This window comes from Hevea brasiliensis, chromosome 3, assembly GCF_030052815.1.
Source record: "Hevea brasiliensis isolate MT/VB/25A 57/8 chromosome 3, ASM3005281v1, whole genome shotgun sequence".
Taxonomy (NCBI): Eukaryota; Viridiplantae; Streptophyta; class Magnoliopsida; order Malpighiales; family Euphorbiaceae; genus Hevea; species Hevea brasiliensis.
In genome coordinates, this window is record NC_079495.1 from 3,975,355 (window position 1) to 3,997,822 (window position 22,468).

The window sequence follows — 22,468 nt, forward strand, 5'->3', positions numbered from 1 at the left end:
TTAATTCGATACAGGTCCAGGGTGTGGCAAGGTGGCTTGAAATATATGAATCAAAGCATAGGATATGATTGAGGCCATGTGAGTGATCTTGTTGCATCCCAAGCAAGACAGCAGTTGTATAGTTGAAGTTGAACTCTAATATAATAACTTAAATTAGAAAGGAATAAATCTCTGGAGACAAGCTCAAAATCTCTAGAATTCTTTGGAGTAAAATTGAACTCTTGGGGTTGTTTAGATAAGTTCAAAGTATTTGGTAATCATAGGTATAAATAGCCATGCTCGTGAGCATACTCTGTATATTTGAGAAAAGCAAAAGATATGGAGAGGCCATCAATTTTGCTGACATTTATTTTGGTGTGGTTGATGAGTATTGATGGGTTATCAGCTTTGGTGGCTTTGGAAGATATGATAAGCAATGAGGCTTTGAGGAATCATACATCGTTGGTGGGTTGTGGGTGTACAGCATCCTGTTCAGGTTGTTGTCGCTCAATGGTAAGGTGGACTCAGATAAGGGGTCGAGCTCCAAGCCAAATCGCCTGCAGGTGTATATGTCAATGCCCTATCCTCATGAGCTCCTCATTTTGTGGTGAAGATTTTGCAGAAGATGATGAATATGGTGTTCGGTCATTTTTGTGTAACTATTACCGAGAAAAAAATTGTGTGATAGTTTAGCCATTTGATGTTTGAGAATTGTTAATAGTAGCAGTCAGATGTTTGAGAATTGCTAGCAGTTGGCCATTTGATGTTTGCTTAAATAAATATTTCCATATGATGTTTGGTTTCCCTGTTTTATTTTTCACTTTGTTTTTTCGGTTAGATATATCTAGATGGTCTATTTATTGAGCTTAGTGGGAAGAGTTCATATAATTTAATTTGAAATTATTGACTTAATCATTGAAGGGTCACCACTATTTTCTTTCTTGTCCTTGAAGAAAAAACTCAATGTCCTACAGATCCACAGAAAAAGATAAAATCCAAGAACAGCAAGTCTTATAATTAGTATCTTTAATAGATAAATCACTGAGAGATCACAAACTTCACTAGTACAGGAAGCTGCAAAATTAAACACCACAAATCTCAAGACAAAAGTTGTCAAGAAGAAGAAGAGAATGAGAAGAGAGCAGGAGACTTTTGAATGGATGGCACGTACTCTTGCCATCACCAACCGCCTCTCGGAACTCTTCTCGCTTCTCTCTTTCATGGCATCCAATCCCTGCCCTTGTTCTGAGGCTACATTTTCTTGTCGTAGAATTGAACGCATTTTTCAGTTTGCTATTAATGGCTATTGTGAAGCAGGTAAATTGGATGATGCCTTGCTTGCTTTTGAGACCATGAGGAAATTGATTGATGGGAGGGCTAGTTTAGCTGTTTATTATGTTTTGATTCATGGGCATGTGAAATGTGGGCAGCATGATAAGGTAGCATGATAAGGTTACGGAGATATATAATAGATGTTGAAGGATAGAGTTAAGCCTGATGTGTTTACTTTTAATATCTTGATTAGTAGCTATTGTAGGAATAAGAAGTTTAAGAAGGCTTTAGAGTTGTTTAGGGAGATGAGAGAGAAGGGGTGTAGTCCTAATGTGGTTAGTTTTAATACATTGATGATGGGGTTCTTTAGGAGAGGAAGTTTGATGAAGGGGTTAAGATGGCATATCAGATGATTGATTTGGGGTGTGAGTTTTCAAGTGTGACTTGAGAGATTTTGGCTGATGGTCTTGGAGGCTTGTGAATCGTTGATTGATTTTTCAAGAAAACGAGCTTTGCCAAGTAATTTTGATTTCTGTATGCTTGTGGACAAGCTATGTGGCAAAAGGAACAACTGAGCAGCTTTGGAGTTGTTGAATCAGTTGCGGAGGAATGGTTTCTTGTACCACTTTAATAGAAGGTTTGAGAAAAATAGAAGAAGCCTTCAGATTGATGGAAAGAATGTTGAAGGAGAGTATCATTTCAGATATTGTGACCTTTAATTATCTCCTTCAAGATCTTTGCAATGTAGGAAGAACAGTTGATGCTGACAAATTGAGATTATTGGCTTCTAGCAAGGGTTTGGAACTAGATGATATGACATATTACACTTTGGTATATGGGTATACAAGAGAGGGCAAAAGGAAGGAAGGAGAAGTTTTGGTGGATGAGATGCTGGATAGAGAATTTATACCTGATCTTGCTACATATAATAGGTTAATGGATGGCCTTTCTAAATCTAGAAGCCCTCCTAAACACCATTTTTGACTGAGTTGAAAAGGTGAATGCATAGACATCTTCAATTTTTACATTTTGGTTTTGGCACCAACAGTTTAGTGGAATTAGCTGGGATTTCTCAATTATGGTGGAATTCCTCTTCCATGAAGTAAGTAAGAACTTTGACGAAACAGACAAATGCATATAGGCTGTTGTAAATCAAGGAGGAAAGGAAGAAGTTAAAAGTGGAAGCAGCAGGTATAAATATATTCATACAAACTGCATTTGTCATCCATGATAATGCCAAGGTAATTGTCATCAGCTGCAGATGAATAAGGACGAGGAGCTGCTTAAATAAATGAATGATGCTGAAAATGAGCTTGCTGTTGTTTCACTTAAAGCTTTGATTGATAGGTGCATACGGTTTGATGAGTACTGGTGTTCTTTCCCATAAGGAGAGGCATGCAAAATTATTTTTATAGAGCTTTTGCCTTGATGGATTGAAAAGTTTGAAGCAGAACAGGATTTACACTTACGAGACTACTCAGTCTTCGAAGTCTTGTAAAGCTATAGCATAAGTTATGAAACCATGAGAGGCATTCTAGTTTTGAAAGAAGTTAACTAAAGAGGGATGTACGCTGAAAAGTCAGGAAAGCAATTTATATCTCCATGTTAATTACCTTCTTCCCTTCCATTGAGACTCGGTGAAGGCTTTTTACATATTCTGGCTGATGTTTGTTTGTGGGAGGGGCTTTTGTTCCAAAGGCTTTAGGAATTTTGGCTTGCGTGGAAGGAAATGAGATGCTTCCAAATAAGACGAAGATTTTATGTAGAGAAGGACTGCAGGATGTCCATTCAAGAAAGGAGAACCGAGAGGAAGAGAACAGCTGAGGTATATATAATGAGTGAAAGATATTTTTTGCATGTTAATCAATCAATATATGAAGATCATCTAACTCTTAACTATCCAAAAGTAACAAAAGTTGCTGCCAAAACTAACTTTGGCAGATACAAAATATGTGAACTAACTTAGCAGATACAAAATATGTGATCCAACTAGTGATTCAACTACCTCTAGCACCTAGCCACTATTTATAAACCTAAACATTCATCAATTTTCATATCTTGCAAAGTTGTGGGCTAACAACTCTTAACAATGGCATTATCTACTCCCTTTCCTGCTTTTTTCCTCTTTGCATCAACCTTTTGTTTTTTTCTCATTCTTTCCTCATCTTCATTGTCTCCCATAACCCTTCCAATTTATCATATCAAAAAGTTTATCAGATTACAAATGGACTCTGAGTCATATGCTTTAACAAGCTTGGCTCGTGATGAGGAAAGGCTTAAGCATTTGACAATTCTCCCTAGTGTAGGTGTTGGACAGTCACCTTCATCGGTTGTTGTACCTCTATTTGCAGAGTCTAACGGAGAGCATGTAGTTGTACTACGGATTGGTGAGGAAAAGATACGAACCCAGCTGCTCTTGGACACTGGCTCTTCAATTATTTGGTGGCAGTGCTATCCATGCGAAAAATGTTATAATCAGAAAAATATACCCAAATATAATCGAATGAGGTCTCGCTCATTTGAATCTATTAGATGCTCTTCAAACAAATGTGATCAAAGTCACCCGGATATAAGTTGTTCGCCACAAGGGCGGTGCTTTTATCGTATTAAATATTTAGATAATGATACTACTTCGGGGGTTCTTGCGATTGAAGAACTGTCAAGTTTAGATGGCCGTTTTTCATACAAGGTTATTTTTGGGTGTGGAACTCACAATCCTGGCAAGTATTTTTTGGGTGTTTATGCGGGTATATTAGGATTCCAAAATCTTAAGTATTCCTTCCCAACCCAGATTAGAGCTGCCAAATTCTCCTTTTGTCTAATTACGCAAACTGAAATGAGTACTGCCCTTTACCTGTATGACTTTCCAACCCCGCACGATAAATCAATTGTTGTGTCATTGCAACGACACCCATTTTATGATTTTTCTTTTTATTATGTGGAATTCAAAGGAATCTCAATCCACGGGGAAATGCTCGAAGTAAGTCCAGATAAATGGGAAATCAATTCAGATGGTAGCTATGGTGTACTTTTGGATACTGGAACCAGAATAACAAGGTTTCCAAGAGAAATATATACCCAATTTCGTGATAAGTTTGTGGATGAAACCGAAGATTTCGTTCCCTTACGAGTAAGCTATTGGGGCCTAGACGCATGCTATAAAACAAATATATATTATCTGAATTATTTTCCTGAGGTGTCGCTTCATTTTACTGATGAGAAGGTCCTTCATCTAGACCCACGGCAAGTCTTGTATGAAGTACAGACTGGGGTATATTGTCTTGCATTTGCACCTTTGGATCGATCACTAACGATGTTGGGGAGTTATCAACTCGGGAGGACAAGACTTTCTTTCAATTTAGCAGAGCACACTGTGACATTCTCCTCCAATGATTGTTGAGATTTCAAAAGTTTCTGTTATATTTTAGTTCTTAAGTTTTTAGTATTTAAGTTGTTAATCATTTCTAATAAAGTAGCTAAATCATCAGTTGTCTTCATTTAGATTACTTATTATAGTTTATCTACTATATGTGAAATCTGTTCTATATTGCCTTTACATTGTCTATAAGCACAGTAGGATTAATGAGAAAAGGAAAATTTAAATTTATGTTTAAATTTGTAATTAAGATCAATCCATTTAATTTTATCAATGAGAAGAGAATCTCTCTTTTTCTTGATCAATTCAACGATTAAAGGGCTCTACACTCTCAAGGCCTCTTACTAGGCATGCCAAGCAACAACATGTAGGATAAGTTTGCTCCAAAGATGTCAAGAGCACTGCATACAGTAAAATCAACACGTCCCTTCTCTGCTGTCTCTATCCTCTCTAAATCATTCATAACCGTGCGTATTCGATATTAAAACAATAGAAGTTCGGTTATGCCCTGGAGGTAACTAACCATGATTCAAGCATTCCAAACAAGCACGACAGGCATCAGGCTTAGCAATGACCCAGAATCTTTGATAAAAAGCTGCAGTAAGTCCATCAGGGCCAGGAGATTTATTCATGCATTGTAGACACAACCTCTCTTATCTGCTCCAATATAAAAGGCTTAGACAACCGTAACACGTCGAGCCACACAATTCAGCACCAACTCACTGTCCAGCGCCAATAGTCGCAGTCAATAAATTCTAAAAATCAATCCTTTTGCAATAGGCCCGAAGACGAGTTTTAAATGTGCTTCGCAAAGCATCCCCCACTGTTGAAGTTTCTCTACTGCACACAGCAACCTGTGTGGCTGTGTCGAAAAAGGCATCCTTTGACCTTCCACCTCTGTTCAACTCATTAACCAAAGTAACGCTACCACCATGGCTCTTGGGCTCAACTACAAACAGGCCCTCAAAGCCTAGCCTTTGCCGATTCTAGTTTTCCTCTAGTAACCATGACCATTATTCCCATTAAAAACACAAATTTGGGCTGTTTATCAGATACAAGATCTTTCAAGGACTGAGCTGCACGGTGTTTCAAGCTCACCACGGTTCCAACTCAAGGTACTGATTGGGCTAACTATTGGATTTAAAGGCCTAATTTGAACTACCTGTAACTGGTACTTGACAATGTGGTATTTACAAATCACAAAGAAAATACTCAAATTTACAACCAAGTTTCTTAGGCAGTAAAACCTACATATTAATACAGTTTTAAGTTTAGGTAATGATTTGATTATTACATTTTACTTCGGTTAATAAATTAATTTTTTTAATCATTTTAAATTTTCTATTTTTTAATGGCATAAATGCCCTTATTGTTTTCCTCCTCGCCCTCTCACTCAATAGAACCACCGCCACCTCTAAACAGCCGTAGTCCTGTCTCACCAACTCCATGCTTGAGCCTCGCCTCAACTTCTGACTTCTGCATGACCATTAAAGGGCAATGATATAAAACCTTAATTTCAGTTAACTTGGCAATCGCAGGTGTTAATCTGTCCATCAAAATACCATTACCACTCTAAATAATTAATTATTCAAATTTCATGAATAACATATTTTAATTTTTAATAAATTTATAAATTATAATATTTCATTAAAACAAAAAAAAATATATTGAAAATATGCCTAATTAATTAAAAAACTCTAAGTAATCTTTTAATTTTACTTAAATTTTTTATTTTATTAATTTTATTAAGATTATAAAATTAATGTTAGTTTTATTCTATTTATATAAATTAGCGAATATTCAAATGTAATTCTAATAATTTTATTAATATTTTCAAGAAAATTCATTTTTAAATTTATTAGTATGCCTGAAAATAATTTAAGAAAACGAATTTTTTTTATTTTTCATAAAAAAAATAAATGAAAAACGAATTTTTTTTTATTTTTCATAAAAAAATAAATTAAAATTTAATTATATGTAAAAATAAATTTTAAGTTTAATAAAATCTACATTTTTATCAATATCAATAAATCTTTAGAAAAAAGTTATAAAATTTTAATCAATAAAGTGATTGTTATATTTAAATTGTTTTAAAAATTTAAATTCTCCATTTTAATATTTAGTCAAAGCTTAATGGTTATTATTTCTTTATAAAAAGAAACAAATTGATAATAAAATAGTTGTGATTAAATATGATTAGAATTTTATATTTATTGATACAAATGTAAATTTTTTTAATTAAATATTTAATTTTAATAAAAATTTTACAATTATATTAATTAAATAATTTTTAATAGTAATTTTATTTTATAATAATTAAAAAATAAATATTTAATATTAAAACACAATTCGTAACATATAACGGGGTGGGCGAATTTGTACCAAATAAAAGCACTATTAAGTTAGGGAAGAGAAATGTTGAAATTGAAGGAAACAAAAGAGTAAAATAGAAACGTGCATACTGCAAAAGCAATTTCTCCATATAAGATGTCACTCGGCCAAAAAATGAGCTTTCACAGGTTAATATTATGTTAACCTCTTTCAAAGTTGAGCTTTATGATACTTACTAACTAAATGTTTGTGCCATGTATAATATATTTAAAATTTTTTTATAATATAGTTTTAAATTATTTTATTAATTTTAAAAAATATAATTCTTAAAATTTTTATAATAAAATAAAATATTAAAGAAAATAAAGAAACATTAAATCATCCAAATACAGTCTCTTTGACAACGATAAGCAACAATAAAATGATGCCATTTTGAATTATCCCACTGCACATCACAGCAAAAGGGTGTGATCCCCTGAAATGAACAGGAAAATTCATGCCATTTGCAACAGAAAGATAGCCAAGATCATTGTCGAGTGACCAGTAGTAAATATTCATGGTTTTTTCATTATCATAATCTGAACTTTTCCCAATGCACTATTTTCAGAAGCAAATAGCAAGATTAGAATGATACAACTGATAGTTTTCATGCAAAATTACTGTAATATTTTTCCTTTAGGCAGCTAATATAGTATTATCATGCATCTATTGTTACTTTATACTCGTCCATTTAGAATTCATGCATAATATATGACCAATCTACCTCTCTTTTATTTTATATGAATACGTTATTTTTGTTGCTGCTTTTATTTGTTCATCTAAAACTGAGCTTATCTCTAACTAACTCCAACTAATTTAGAGCCAAATACTTGACTAAGTTGAGTTTTGAATTTATATATAAGCCTATGAGGAGAAAAAGCGGCACTTGTAAAAGAGTATTAAATGTTCATGGTTTTTTCATTATCATAATCTGAACTTTTCCCAATGCACTATTTTCAAAAGCAAATAGCAAGATTAGAATGATACAACTGATAATTTTCATTCAAAATTACTGTAATATTTTTCCTTTAGGCAATTAATATAGTATTATCATGCATCTATTGTTACTTTATACTCGTCCATTTAAAATTCATGCATAACATATGACCAGTCTACCTCTCTTTTATTTTATATGAATACGTTATTTTTGTTCCTGCTTTTATTTGTTCATCTAAAACTGAGCTTATCTCTAACTGACTCCAACTAATTTAGAGCCAAATACTTGACTAAGTTGAGTTTTGAATTTATATATAAGCCTATGAGGAGAAAAAGCGGCACTTGTAAAAGAGTAGTAAATGTTCATGGTTTTTTCATTATCATAATCTGAACTTTTCCCAATGCACTATTTTCAGAAGCAAATTGCAAGATTAGAATGATACAACTGATAGTTTTCATGCAAAATTACTGTAATATTTTTCCTTTAGGCAACTAATATAGTATTATCATGCATCTATTGTTACTTTATACTCGTCCATTTAGAATTCATGCATAACATATGACCAGTATACCTCTATTTTATTTTATATGAATACGTTATTTTTGTTGCTGCTTTTATTTGTTCATCTAAAACTGAGCTTATCTCTAACTAACTCCAACTAATTTAGAGCCAAATACTTGACTAAGTTGAGTTTTGAATTTATATATAAGCCTACGAGGAGAAAAAGCGGCACTTGTAAAAGAGTAGTAAATGTTCATGGTTTTTTCATTATCATAATCTGAACTTTTCCCAATGCACTATTTTCAGAAGCAAATAGCAAGATTATAATGATACAACTGATAGTTTTCATGCAAAATTACTATAATATTTTTCCTTTAGGCAACTAATATAGTATTATCATGCATCTATTGTTACTTTATACTCGTCCATTTAGAATTCATGCATAATATATGACCAGTCTACCTCTCTTTTATTTTATATGAATACGTTATTTTTGTTGCTACTTTTATTTGTTCATCTAAAACTGAGCTTATCTCTAACTAACTCCAACTAATTTAGAGCCAAATACTTGACTAAGTTGAGTTTTGAATTTATATATAAGCCTATGAGGAGAAAAAGCGGCACTTGTAAAAGAGTAGTAAATGTTCATGGTTTTTTCATTATCATAAGCTGAACTTTTCCCAATGCACTATTTTCAGAAGCAAATAGCAAGATTAGAATGATACAACTGATAGTTTTCATGCAAAATTACTGTAATATTTTTCCTTTAGGCAACTAATATAGTATTATCATGCATCTATTGTTACTTTATACTCGTCCATTTAGAATTCATGCATAATATATGACCAGTCTACCTCTCTTTTATTTTATATGAATACGTTATTTTTGTTGCTGCTTTTATTTGTTCATCTAAAACTGAGCTTATCTCTAACTAACTCCAACTAATTTAGAGCCAAATACTTGACTAAGTTGAGTTTTGAATTTATATATAAGCCTATGAGGAGAAAAAGCGGCACTTGTAAAAGAGTAGTAAATGTTCATGATTTTTTCATTATCATAATCTGAACTTTTCCCAATGCACTATTTTCAGAAGCAAAAAGCAAGATTAGAATGATACAACTGATAGTTTTCATGCAAAATTACTGTAATATTTTTCCTTTAGGCAACTAATATAGTATTATCATGCATCTATTGTTACTTTATACTCGTCCATTTAAAATTCATGCATAACATATGACCAGTCTACCTATCTTTTATTTTATATAAATACGTTATTTTTGTTGCTACTTTTATTTGTTCATCTAAAACTGAGCTTATCTCTAACTAACTCCAACTAATTTAGAGCCAAATACTTGACTAAGTTGAGTTTTGAATTTATATATAAGCCTATGAGGAGAAAAAGCGGCACTTGTAAAAGAGTAGTAAATGTTCATGGTTTTTTCATTATCATAATCTGAACTTTTCCCAATGCACTATTTTCAGAAGCAAATAACAAGATTAGAATGATACAACTGATAGTTTTCATGCAAAATTACTGTAATATTTTTCCTTTAGGCAACTAATATAGTATTATCATGCATCTATTGTTACTTTATACTCGTCCATTTAGAATTCATGCATAATATATGACCAGTCTACCACTCTTTTATTTTATATGAATACGTTATTTTTGTTGCTGCTTTTATTTGTTCATCTAAAACTGAGCTTATCTCTAACTAACTCCAACTAATTTAGAGCCAAATACTTGACTAAGTTGAGTTTTGAATTTATATATAAGCCTATGAGGAGAAAAAGCGGCACTTGTAAAAGAGTAGTAAATGTTCATGGTTTTTTCATTATTATAATCTGAACTTTTCCCAATGCACTATTTTCAGAAGCAAATAGCAAGATTATAATGATACAACTGATAGTTTTCATGCAAAATTACTGTAATATTTTTCCTTTAGGCAACTAATATAGTATTATCATGCATCTATTGTTACTTTATACTCGTCCATTTAGAATTCATGCATAATATATGACCAGTCTACCTCTCTTTTATTTTATATGAATATGTTATTTTTGTTGCTGCTTTTATTTGTTCATCTAAAACTGAGCTTATCTCTAACTAACTCCAACTAATTTAGAGCCAAATATTTGACTAAGTTGAGTTTTGAATTTATATATAAGCCTATGAGGAGAAAAAGTGGCACTTGTAAAAGAGTAGTAAATGTTCATGGTTTTTTCATTATGATAATCTGAACTTTTCCCAATGCACTATTTTCAGAAGCAAATAGCAAGATTAGAATGATACAACTGATAGTTTTCATGCAAAATTACTGTAATATTTTTCCTTTAGGCAACTAATATAGTATTATCATGCATCTATTGTTACTTTATACTCGTCCATTTAAAATTCATGCATAACATATGACCAGTCTACCTCTCTTTTATTTTATATGAATACGTTATTTTTGTTGCTGCTTTTATTTGTTCATCTAAAACTGAGCTTATCTCTAACTAACTCCAACTAATTTAGAGCCAAATACTTGACTAAGTTGAGTTTTGAATTTATATATAAGCCTATGAGGAGAAAAAGCGGCACTTGTAAAAGAGTAGTAAATGTTCATGGTTTTTTCATTATCATAATCTGAACTTTTCTCAATGCACTATTTTCAGAAGCAAATAGCAAGATTAGAATGATACAACTGATAGTTTTCATGCAAAATTATTGTAATATTTTTCCTTTAGGCAACTAATATAGTATTATCATGCATCTTGTTACTTTTACTCGTCCATTTAAAATTCATGCATAACATATGACCAGTCTACCTCTCTTTTATTTTATATGAATACGTTATTTTTGTTGCTGCTTTTATTTGTTCATCTAAAACTGAGCTTATCTCTAACTAACTCCAACTAATTTAGAGCCAAATACTTGACTAAGTTGAGTTTTGAATTTATATATAAGCCTATGAGGAGAAAAAGCGGCACTTGTAAAAGAGTAGTAAATGTTCATGGTTTTTTCATTATCATAATCTGAACTTTTCCCAATGCACTATTTTCAGAAGCAAATAGCAAGATTAGAATGATACAACTGATAGTTTTCATGCAAAATTACTATAATATTTTTCCTTTAGGCAACTAATATAGTATTATCATGCATCTATTGTTACTTTATACTCGTCCATTTAAAATTCATGCATAACATATGACCAGTCTACCTCTCTTTTATTTTATATGAATACGTTACTTTTGTTACTGCTTTTATTTGTTCATCTAAAACTGAGCTTATCTCTAACTAACTCCAACTAATTTAGAGCCAAATACTTGACTAAGTTGAGTTTTGAATTTATATATAAGCCTATGAGGAGAAAAAGCGGCACTTGTAAAAGAGTAGTAAATGTTCATGGTTTTTTCATTATCATAATCTGAACTTTTCCCAATGCACTATTTTCAGAAGCAAATAGCAAGATTAGAATGATACAACTGATAGTTTTCATGCAAAATTACTGTAATATTTTTCCTTTAGGCAACTAATATAGTATTATCATGCATCTATTGTTACTTTATACTCGTCCATTTAAAATTCATGCATAACATATGACCAGTCTACCTCTATTTTATTTTATATGAATACGTTACTTTTGTTGCTGCTTTTAATTGTTCATCTAAAACTGAGCTTATCTCTAACTAACTCCAACTAATTTAGAGCCAAATACTTGACTAAGTTGAGTTTTGAATTTATATATAAGCATATGAGGAGAAAAAGCGGCACTTGTAAAAGAGTAGTAAATGTTCATGGTTTTTTCATTATCATAATCTGAACTTTTCCCAATGCACTATTTTCAGAAGCAAATAGCAAGATTAGAATGATACAACTGATAGTTTTCATGCAAAATTACTGTAATATTTTTCCTTTAAGCAACTAATATAGTATTATCATGCATCTATTGGTACTTTATACTCGTCCTTTTAAAATTCATGCATAACATATGACCAGTCTACCTCTATTTTATTTTATATGAATACGTTACTTTTGTTGCTGCTTTTATTTGTTCATCTAAAACTGAGCTTATCTCTAACTAACTCCAACTAATTTAGAGCCAAATACTTGACTAAGTTGAGTTTTGAATTTATATATAAGCGTATGAGGAGAAAAAGCGGCACTTGTAAAAGAGTAGTAAATGTTCATGGTTTTTTCATTATCATAATCTGAACTTTTCCCAATGCACTATTTTCAGAAGCAAATAGCAAGATTAGAATGATACAACTGATAGTTTTCATGCAAAATTACTGTAATATTTTTCCTTTAGGCAACTAATATAGTATTATCATGCATCTATTGTTACTTTATACTCGTCCATTTAAAATTCATGCATAACATATGACCAGTCTACCTCTATTTTATTTTATATGAATACGTTACTTTTGTTGCTGCTTTTATTTGTTCATCTAAAACTGAGCTTATCTCTAACTAACTCCAACTAATTTAGAGCCAAATACTTGACTAAGTTGAGTTTTGAATTTATATATAAGCCTATGAGGAGAAAAAGCGGCACTTGTAAAAGAGTAGTAAATGTTCATGGTTTTTTCATTATCATAATCTGAACTTTTCCCAATGCACTATTTTCAGAAGCAAATAGCAAGATTAGAATGATACAACTGATAGTTTTCATGCAAAATTACTGTAATATTTTTCCTTTAGGCAACTAATATAGTATTATCATGCATCTATTGTTACTTTATACTCGTCCATTTAAAATTCATGCATAACATATGACCAGTCTACCTCTCTTTTATTTTATATGAATACGTTATTTTTGTTGCTGCTTTTATTTGTTCATCTAAAACTGAGCTTATCTCTAACTAACTCCAACTAATTTAGAGCCAAATACTTGACTAAGTTGAGTTTTAAATTTATATATAAGCCTATGAGGAGAAAAAGCGGCACTTGTAAAAGAGTAGTAAATGTTCATGGTTTTTTCATTATCATAATCTGAACTTTTCCCAATGCACTATTTTCAGAAACAAATAGCATGATTAGAATGATACAACTGATAGTTTTCATGCAAAATTATTGTAATATTTTTCCTTTAGGCAACTAATATAGTATTATCATGCATCTATTGTTACTTTATATTCGTCCGTTTAGAATTCATGCATAATATATGATCAGTCTACCTCTCTTTTATTTTATATGAATACGTTATTTTTGTTGCTGCTTTTATTTGTTCATCTAAAACTGAGCTTATCTCTAACTAACTCCAACTAATTTAGAGCCAAATACTTGACTAAGTTGAGTTTTAAATTTACATATAAGCCTATGAGGAGAAAAAGCGGCACTTGTAAAGAGTAGGTAATTTATAACTAAATTCCTACGGTATAATAAAATTCACAGATTAATCTTTAGTTTTAAGTTTAGTATTAATTTGATCTTCACATTTTAATTTATTAACAAATTAATTTTTTTTTTGTTAAAATCAAATCAAATTTTCTATTAGTTAAGCTTAGACTATATTAAAAAAAACTGATAATTTTTTTTAATGGCATAAATGCCCTTGTTGTTTTCCTCCTCGCCCTCTCACCCAATAAAACCACCGCTACCTCCAAAAACCTATAGTCCTCCCTCACCAACTCTATGCTTGAGCCTCATCTCAACTTTTAACTTCTGCACGATACAAAACCCTAAGTTCAGTTGACTTGGCAATTGTGGGCGTCAATTTGCCCAACAAAGTGCCATTACCACACCGACAGAAATATCCGAATAAAGTTTAAATAATTAATTATTTAAATAAAGTATAAATGATTTTTGTAAATAATATATTTAATAATTTTATAAATTAAAATATTTTATTAAAAAAATAAAATTTATTTTGAAAATAAGAATAATTAAAAAAAACTCTTAAGTAATTTTAAATTTTTTCTTAAATTTTTAATTTGGTTAATTTTATTAAGATTGAAAATTAATGTTAGTTTTATTTTATTTACTTAAATTATTCAAAATTCAAATGTAATTCTAATAATTTTATTAATGTTTTCAATAAAAATATTTTTTAATTTATTATTATGTCTGAAAATAGTTTGAGAATATGAAAATGTTTTATTTTTATTTTTAATGAAAATAAAATAAATGAAAATTTAAATTTATGTAAAAATAAATTTTAAGTTTAATAAAAGCTATATTTTTATCAATATCAATATTTTTTTTAGAAAAAAGTTATAAATTTTTAATCAATAAAGTAATTGTTATACTTGAATTAGTTAAAAATTTAAATTTTCAATTTTAATATTTAGTCAAAGCTTATCCCTTACTATTTTTTTTTAAAAGAAAATAAATTGTAATAAAATAATTATCATTGAATATGATTAGAATTTCATAACTATTGATATAAATGTAAATTTTTTATTTGATTAAATAATTAATTTTAATAAGAATTTTACAATTATGTTAACTAAATACATAGTTTTTTCAATAGTAATTTTACTTTATAACAATTAAAAAATAATGATTTAATATTAAAAAATAAAATAAATAAAATAGTGAAAATGAAATTCGATATTTAAAGTTGTTTTTATTAATTTCGTTATAATAAATTAAATAATTTTTAATAAATTAATAATAGTTATAGGATTAAGATTATAGAACTACTATATTAGAAATTATAATAGGATTTTTTTTATAAGTAGAATTATTATTAATAAATTTTAATTTACATTAATTACAATGCAACTTATCGCTAAAGATTATTAGCAAAAAAATAACTAATTCTATAGACATTATACTTATATTAATCGGATATTCCAATTAAATTTTTTGCGTAATTCACTGCAGTGATAATGATTAGTAATCTGTATGATGTTTTGGGTTTTGACAAACAGCAGCTTTGCATGAATTGCAATTGAAGCATATGCATTATATCCGGTGAATACAGCGACCTGCCTGAACAAGAAGAAGAAGACATAAAAACCATTTATATTGTTAAATGTTTCCATGGAGATGCAATAATTAAATATGTTAAAATTCCTTCTTTAAAAAAAAGTAAATTAAAAATGATCAGAAAAAAAAAAAGACAAATTTACCAATGCAAAATCCATAGCCAAAATAAAAGATTACAATGATGAATCCAAGCATAGGGATATGATTGAGGCCATGTGAGTGGTTCTTGTAGCCAGCACAGAATTATGTATGAAATCCCAAGCAAAAGAGTTGTATAGAAGTTAGTTGGATTCAAATCACGAGGCCCATAGCCCACATGGAACTTAAATATAATAAATTACGAAGGAATAGATCTCTTAATATCAGTGGGAACTTGGGAATTCCTTTCTCCTCATGATTCTGGCTAAGCTAGCAAATTATTCTTTGAGCTGTAGCATCTGATGACAGAGTTTTACTAGGATTTTATAAGTTCACGTAGTGTTGCAGAGATATTATTGGAGTCCTATCATAATTGGAGAAAAATTGAATTCTTAAAGTCGTTTAGATAAGTTTAAACATGCACGGGTACTGTGCATATGCGAGAGAGTTGGAGAAGAGCAAATGATATGGAGAGGCATTCAATTTGGGTGGTATTTGTTTTGGCGTGGTTGATGAGTAGCAATGGGTTATGAGCATGGTTGGATGGTGAAAATGTAATGAAAAAGCATCCTGTTCAAGTAGCTGCCGCTCAATGGTAACATGGACTCTGATAACGGGTCCAGCTCCAAACCAAATAGCCTGCACATGTACATGTGAAATGCCTTACCGAGTTTTGAATATATGCTGAAGATTCTGTGAGGTTCTGTTAAATTTGTGTGAAATACAAGTGATCTGTGCCGAGAATGCTATAATAAGAAGGATTTATCTATATATAATCGAAGGAAGTCTGCCTCATTTGAATATGTTGAATGCCTGTGATCAAAATCTAACACTATATAAAGTGTTTGTCACAAAGGCGGTGCCTTTATGAAATGAAAAATGCAGATGATGGCTAGTATTTTGAGAGTTTATATGGGAATATTAAGATTCCAAAATCATAATATTCCTTCCCAAACCAGCATTAGAGTACTCTTTTCTACCTGTATGACTTTCCAGTCATTTGTTGTGTCATTGAGACAACACCCATTTGAATTTTTTTTTTCTATTATGTGAAATTCTGAGGAATCTTAATCCGTTGGAAAATACTCCAAGTAAGTCCAAATAAATGAAAAATGCTTTAAATAAGTCCAAATAAATGGAAAATTAATTCAGATGGTAACCTCATAACAAGGTTAAAAAAAAAAAAGCATATACCTACTTTCGTGATAAGTTTGTGTAGGAGGCCAAAGATTTCGTTCTTTACCAATAAATGCTAACTTTCAGGGACTAGAACACATGCTCTAAAACAGATAGAGGTTATTTGGTTATTTTTCTAACGTTGAGATTCTAAAAATTTCTATTATATTTTAGTACTTAAATTTTTGTATTTAAGTCGTTAATCATTTCTGTTAAAGTAGTTAAATCACCATTTGTCTTCCTTTAAATTATATCATTAAAATTTATCTAATATATATGAAATCTGTTCCATATTACTTTTATATTGTATATAAGTCGAAGAGGTGAAGGCGTAGACATCTTCAATTTTTACAATTTTCATTTTGGTGCCAACAGTTGAGCGAAATTAATTGGAGTTTTCTCAATTGTGGTGAAAATTTTCTCTTCCAGGAAATAGGTAAGAACTTTGAAGAAACAGAAAAATGCATATAAGCTATTGTAAATAAAGAAGTTAAGGTGGAAAGAAGAAGGTATAAATATATTCAGGCTCCTCCCAGCATCTAAGTGTTGGTTCAGTAACTCTAATAAATTTTATTTACTTAAATTATTCAAAATTCAAATGTAATTCTAATAATTTTATTAATGTTTTCAATAAAAATATTTTTTTAATTTATTATTATGTCTGAAAATAGTTTGAGAATATGAAAATGTTTTATTTTTATTTTTAATGAAAATAAAATAAATGAAAATTTAATTATATGTAAAAATAAATTTTAAGTTTAATAAAAGCTATATTTTTATCGATATCAATATTTTTTTTAGAAAAAAGTTATAAATTTTTAATCAATAAAGTAATTATTATACTTGAATTATTTAAAAATTTTAAATTTTCAATTTTAATATTTAGTCATAGCTTATCCCTTACTAATTTTTTTAAAAAAAGAAAATAAATTGTAATAAAATAATTATCATTGAATATGATTAGAATTTCATAACTATTGATATAAATGTAAATTTTTTATTTGATTAAATAATTAATTTTAATAAGAATTTTACAATTATGTTAACTAAATACATAGTTTTTTCAATAGTAATTTTACTTTATAACAATTAAAAAATAATGATTTAATATTAAAAAATAAAATAAATAAAATAGTGAAAATGAAATTCGATATTGTCACGACCCAACCTATGGGCCGGACCGGCACTAAGACCTTGCCCAGCCTAAAGCCCCCGAGGCCCGTAGTAAGCCTAACTATTCCTCAACCCATGACCAGGCCCATAATTTAGGCCCAATATGCATATAAAATAATTTGAATTAAACTGTTATAATTTTATTTGGGGCCAACTTAGCCCAGTAATTATCATAAACTAAAATTAAGGGAGCCCAGCTCAACCCTGTTACACCATTTACAAACTATTTAAAACTTATAAAAAATTTTCATTTGTTAATACAAAAACTTAAATTCATGCAATCCCTGACAGACTTAATGCTACTACTAGCACATGCGGAGTCATAAATTACAAATTTGGAGAATAATAATATAATTAAGTAATCTTTTCATAACCTAAGAGGAAAGGGACATGTTATTCTGAAAAAGGTCTCCTCTTGTAGCCTGGAAAAATATGGTGAACAGGAGTGAGCGTTCGACTCAGAGAGTAAAATATCAATTTTAACCATAATTTCTATAACTATCTAAAACTAATGCACCCTGTAAAGTAAAATGTAACATCATCAATATTTTCACATCATAACAGTAAAAAGGTAATCTGGAGCACTCACACACCCGATAAGGTCAAACAATACATATATGGGAGCTGATCCCCTATACAGCCCTCTTAATCCAACCTATGCCAGCGAAGAACTCAAGTCAGACTTTCGTTTAATAAACCAAATGGGGGTCCCAGAGCCATGTCTACCCCGAAGGATCGGGTCCCAGCGAAGATCTCAAGCCGTGTCTACCCGTCCTGTCCATAGCCAACACCATACTACACGCACGCCAACTCACGCACACTGCTCCAAATTGCCACAACAACATCCATGGCATTTTAACAATTATGAATGCAACATAAAAACGTGCCTAGTGTTTAACTACATAAATACATATTTATAAGTGATGCATGAGCATACTTGAACATATAATAATATCGAAATTACAATTAAAATTAATATTTTACTCACAATACACCAATGACTATTGTGGCTGCTAGATGCAGAAAAATAGCTGATCTCGATCACCTAATAATTAAATTATAAATTTATTAGTACTAAGTCAAAATAAAACTCTAAAGAGGCAACAGACAGCCTAATTCATGCCGAAAATCCGGCAGAGTTTTCCCTATACCTGGAACCTACCCAACCTGCAAAAAGATTCAAATAACACTTCTAAATTCTAAATTTCCACAATCACATCTCATCAACATCACATAGCCCCTCTTGGGCCCTCCAAATCAGACAATAGTCTTAAACTTGAAAAATTACGTTTTAGTCCCTATAACTAGCCCTTTTGCAAAAACTACCCAAATGAGCTCTAAAAATTCTAAAACTTTGCCCTGCAGTCCTTAATAATATTATAAGGCTAGTGCAAAAGGAATTGTAATTTTTCGATCATCCATGAATATTTTATGAATTTATTCTAAATCGATATTAGCTGAAAATGAGCAACTTGGAGTTCGGGTTTACCTATGCCAATTCTGACACCTGGAACGCGTCCAGAACGTTTGAAAATGCTAGGATTGACTGTAATATTGACCACGTTCTGAGACGAGCCGTCGGGCAGCCAGATCTGGTTGAAAATGCGGTCGATCCAATCGCACCTAAATTAAGTCCAAATTTTGTTAATAATTATCATAAAGTTATTATTTTTTAAATTTTGAAAATCGAAAAAGTTCGAAAATCTCACCAAGCGATCTGGACCGTCCGATTATCGCCTTTTTCAAACGGCGTCCGATCGGAGCGGGACCAGTCCTATCTCAAAGATCTCGTCGTCCTGAGTCCATCGGTGGCCTCGGATTTTCGATCCGACGATCGGATCGCCGTAAAAGTGGCCGGAAAGCCACTGACGTCTCTTTCTCTCTCCTCTTTCTCTCTCTTCATTTCTTGCCGGAAAACTCCATTAAAACTGGCAAGTCTTGGTCAGACGAGGAACCCGATGCTGCCAGAAGCTCGCTGCCGGGGTCCCTTGTCTTCCTGTCGTCGGAGATGGCCAGAAACGGCTTTGGATGGTCCTCGTCATCGCTCTCTCTCTCTCTTCGGTTCTCATCGCCGCAGCCGTCTTCCGTCGCCATTTCCCGTCCCTGGTGGTCGCCCGGTCACGCTAAAGCCGCTAGGGTGGTCACCGGCAGCCGGTCCCTTGCCGGCAAGAAGAAAATGGGAGGGAGGAGGGAGAGTCGGGGAGAAAGAGAAGGGAGCTGGGGGGGGGGGGTCTGCTGCGTTTTTGGGTTTCTGTCTTTTTTTTTTTTAACTTCTAATTACACTATTAGTCCCCCAACTTTTTAGGGTTTTACAATTAGGTCCAAAATTATATTTATTTTTTTATTTATTATTATTATTTTTAAATTTTTGGGTTGTTACATTCTTCCCCCCTTAAGAAAAATTCATCCTCGAATTCTTGAATAAATAAGAGATAAGGAAAAGAAGATTATCGGAACAAGTGCAATCATTACTCCTCTAGCTATGTAGAGATTGGTAAAATATTTATTCTTCAAACTCTTCGTATATTATTTATGACATTCTACTGCTCTCTGATTCTACTATAGTATCCTATTTGTCATCATCTCTTTTTAGAGATGCTCTTATCTCTTGGCTATTCATTGACCATTCTTCTGACATCTCAGGTATTCATTATAACTCCATTACTCTCGACTTGATATCTGATAACTTTAATTAACTTTGGCGCTTACCTCACTTTTATTATGCCCTAACGTGTCTCTTGGTGACTTCAGTCCTCATCCCTTTGTTTCAATAATCTCTGTTTCCTCAATGACATAACTTATGTTCCTTATTCCATGGTATCCTATGAGTAGCTTTCTTGTAGCACCTAATCTAGGCATCTTGTTCGAGATCTTCACTCTTCTTATGACCTCAGTGGTCAATACCTATAAATCTTCTCACTTCCATGATACTTCAAATTTTTAATCTCTTTTGTGTCATTACTAAGGTACTTAGACCAACCTCTGGCCATCTTATGTAACTAGTCAGGTAGAGTCTCCTCCAAGGGCCAAGTGTATCATTTATCAACATTGGAAAGTGAACTGGGTCTCTTCTTCTAGGTAACAAAAGTGTTTATATTCCCTGACAACTCAATCCATGCGACTTTATCAATTCCCACTCCTCCTCTGGAATGAGAATATCTAGACTTTTTCCTAAAACTTCTTAGTATGTGGCCTACTTCTGACACATTGGCACTTAGATCGAGGCTCTACTACTTCTTTAATCTATCATCTCATAATAACTTGTTTTAAACATCTCTTAGTGTGTTCCTAGCATACCTATTCCTCCTTATCCTCATCATTATAACTAGCTCTACCGAGCTTTCTTCCTGTCCTTTGGATCTTATCCACTTCATTTTTCCTATTTCTGGTATTGTTGATATCTTTTCAACCTGCTGTACTTATTCATTAATCTTAGTCCTATTTCACCCTTACACCTTTTTCCTTCAAGGATGTCCATCCCATCATCAACTTTAACTTTCATTTTATTTCTTAGTCTTATCTTGATTATTAGTTCCATTACTTCAGGAATTCTAACCTTACGGTTTACTCCTACCAGCACATTCTTCACCTTTTGTAACACTTATAATTAACCATAGAAAATTCTTTTTGTATCCCCTTTCCCAACTTAACTATCAGAACATTATCATTCCCCACCAGCCTCAGTAGGAAATTGCTCATCCTAAATGGATAGGAGTCCTTAAAATTATAAGTTCCATCTGAACTAACACGGCTGTGGGAAATGTGTGCCATGCCTTAATTCTAAACAAAATACTTCATGTGTTCATTCTCTTTAATATAATCACATATACTGTCTATAGCTTTCCAAACTTCAGCCTCAACTTTTCCCATCAGTAACAATTTCATCTGCATGAACCCTTTACCGTACCATTGTCCTTCCTGACATAATATTTTTATAATTTATTAACTTTACTTATACTCGACCTATGATTCATATCTATCATCATTTATATTGTGCCCTTAACTTTTGTTGAATTCTGAAAGATTTCTCTCACTAATAGATTCTTCCAACACTAATTCCACCCTTATCTATGGTCATCAATTTGATCCTTGAACTTTCTAATGATTTATAACCACCCATACTTGTCACTTCTCGTTCTACCCCTACTGTTGTTCTGTCATTATTGCTTCACTGCAAAGTGATTCTGTTGGTCATGCTAAAAATGTTTGCCTGACATTCATAATGAACCTCTAACTACCTTCTCACTATCTCAAAAGTATAACCTAAAGCCTCTGTGTCATTATCTATTATTCTTTTCCTCTCATCATACTTTTTTTTTTTATCCCTTAGATTGACTTTTATTCAACTTATTACTTACTAACTTCTTTTTCTCTGCCTAATCTTCTTGATACTGTTAACAAGTTAAAAGAATCTTGCCCCATTGCTATCCACTTCACTTTAGGAATAGGGAATAGATAGAGTATGATCAAATCACGCAACTCCAAGCTCTATATTTTAGCCCCTGGCACTACCTCAACTACATCATACTATGAGTATCACATTACTAGATTCCATACCTCCATCACTATTCTCACTAAGGTGGTCCCATTTTGGGTTTTTTCATCCTTGTCATTCACCTTGCCACGA

The 22,468-nt window shown here is 31.6% G+C and overlaps 1 protein-coding gene and 1 pseudogene across 1 annotated transcript; both read left to right on the top strand.

Moving 5' to 3' along the window:
- Positions 1-1,104: 1,104 nt before the first annotated feature.
- Positions 1,105-2,771, top strand: LOC110662461 (pentatricopeptide repeat-containing protein At2g36240-like; annotated as a pseudogene).
- Positions 2,772-3,475: 704 nt separating this feature from the next.
- Positions 3,476-4,651, top strand: LOC131178806 (protein ASPARTIC PROTEASE IN GUARD CELL 1-like). The gene has a single exon (XM_058144749.1). It carries the CDS (start codon positions 3,476-3,478, stop codon positions 4,649-4,651), a length of 1,176 nt encoding a protein of 391 aa, XP_058000732.1.
- The last annotated feature ends 17,817 nt before the right edge of the window (positions 4,652-22,468 follow it).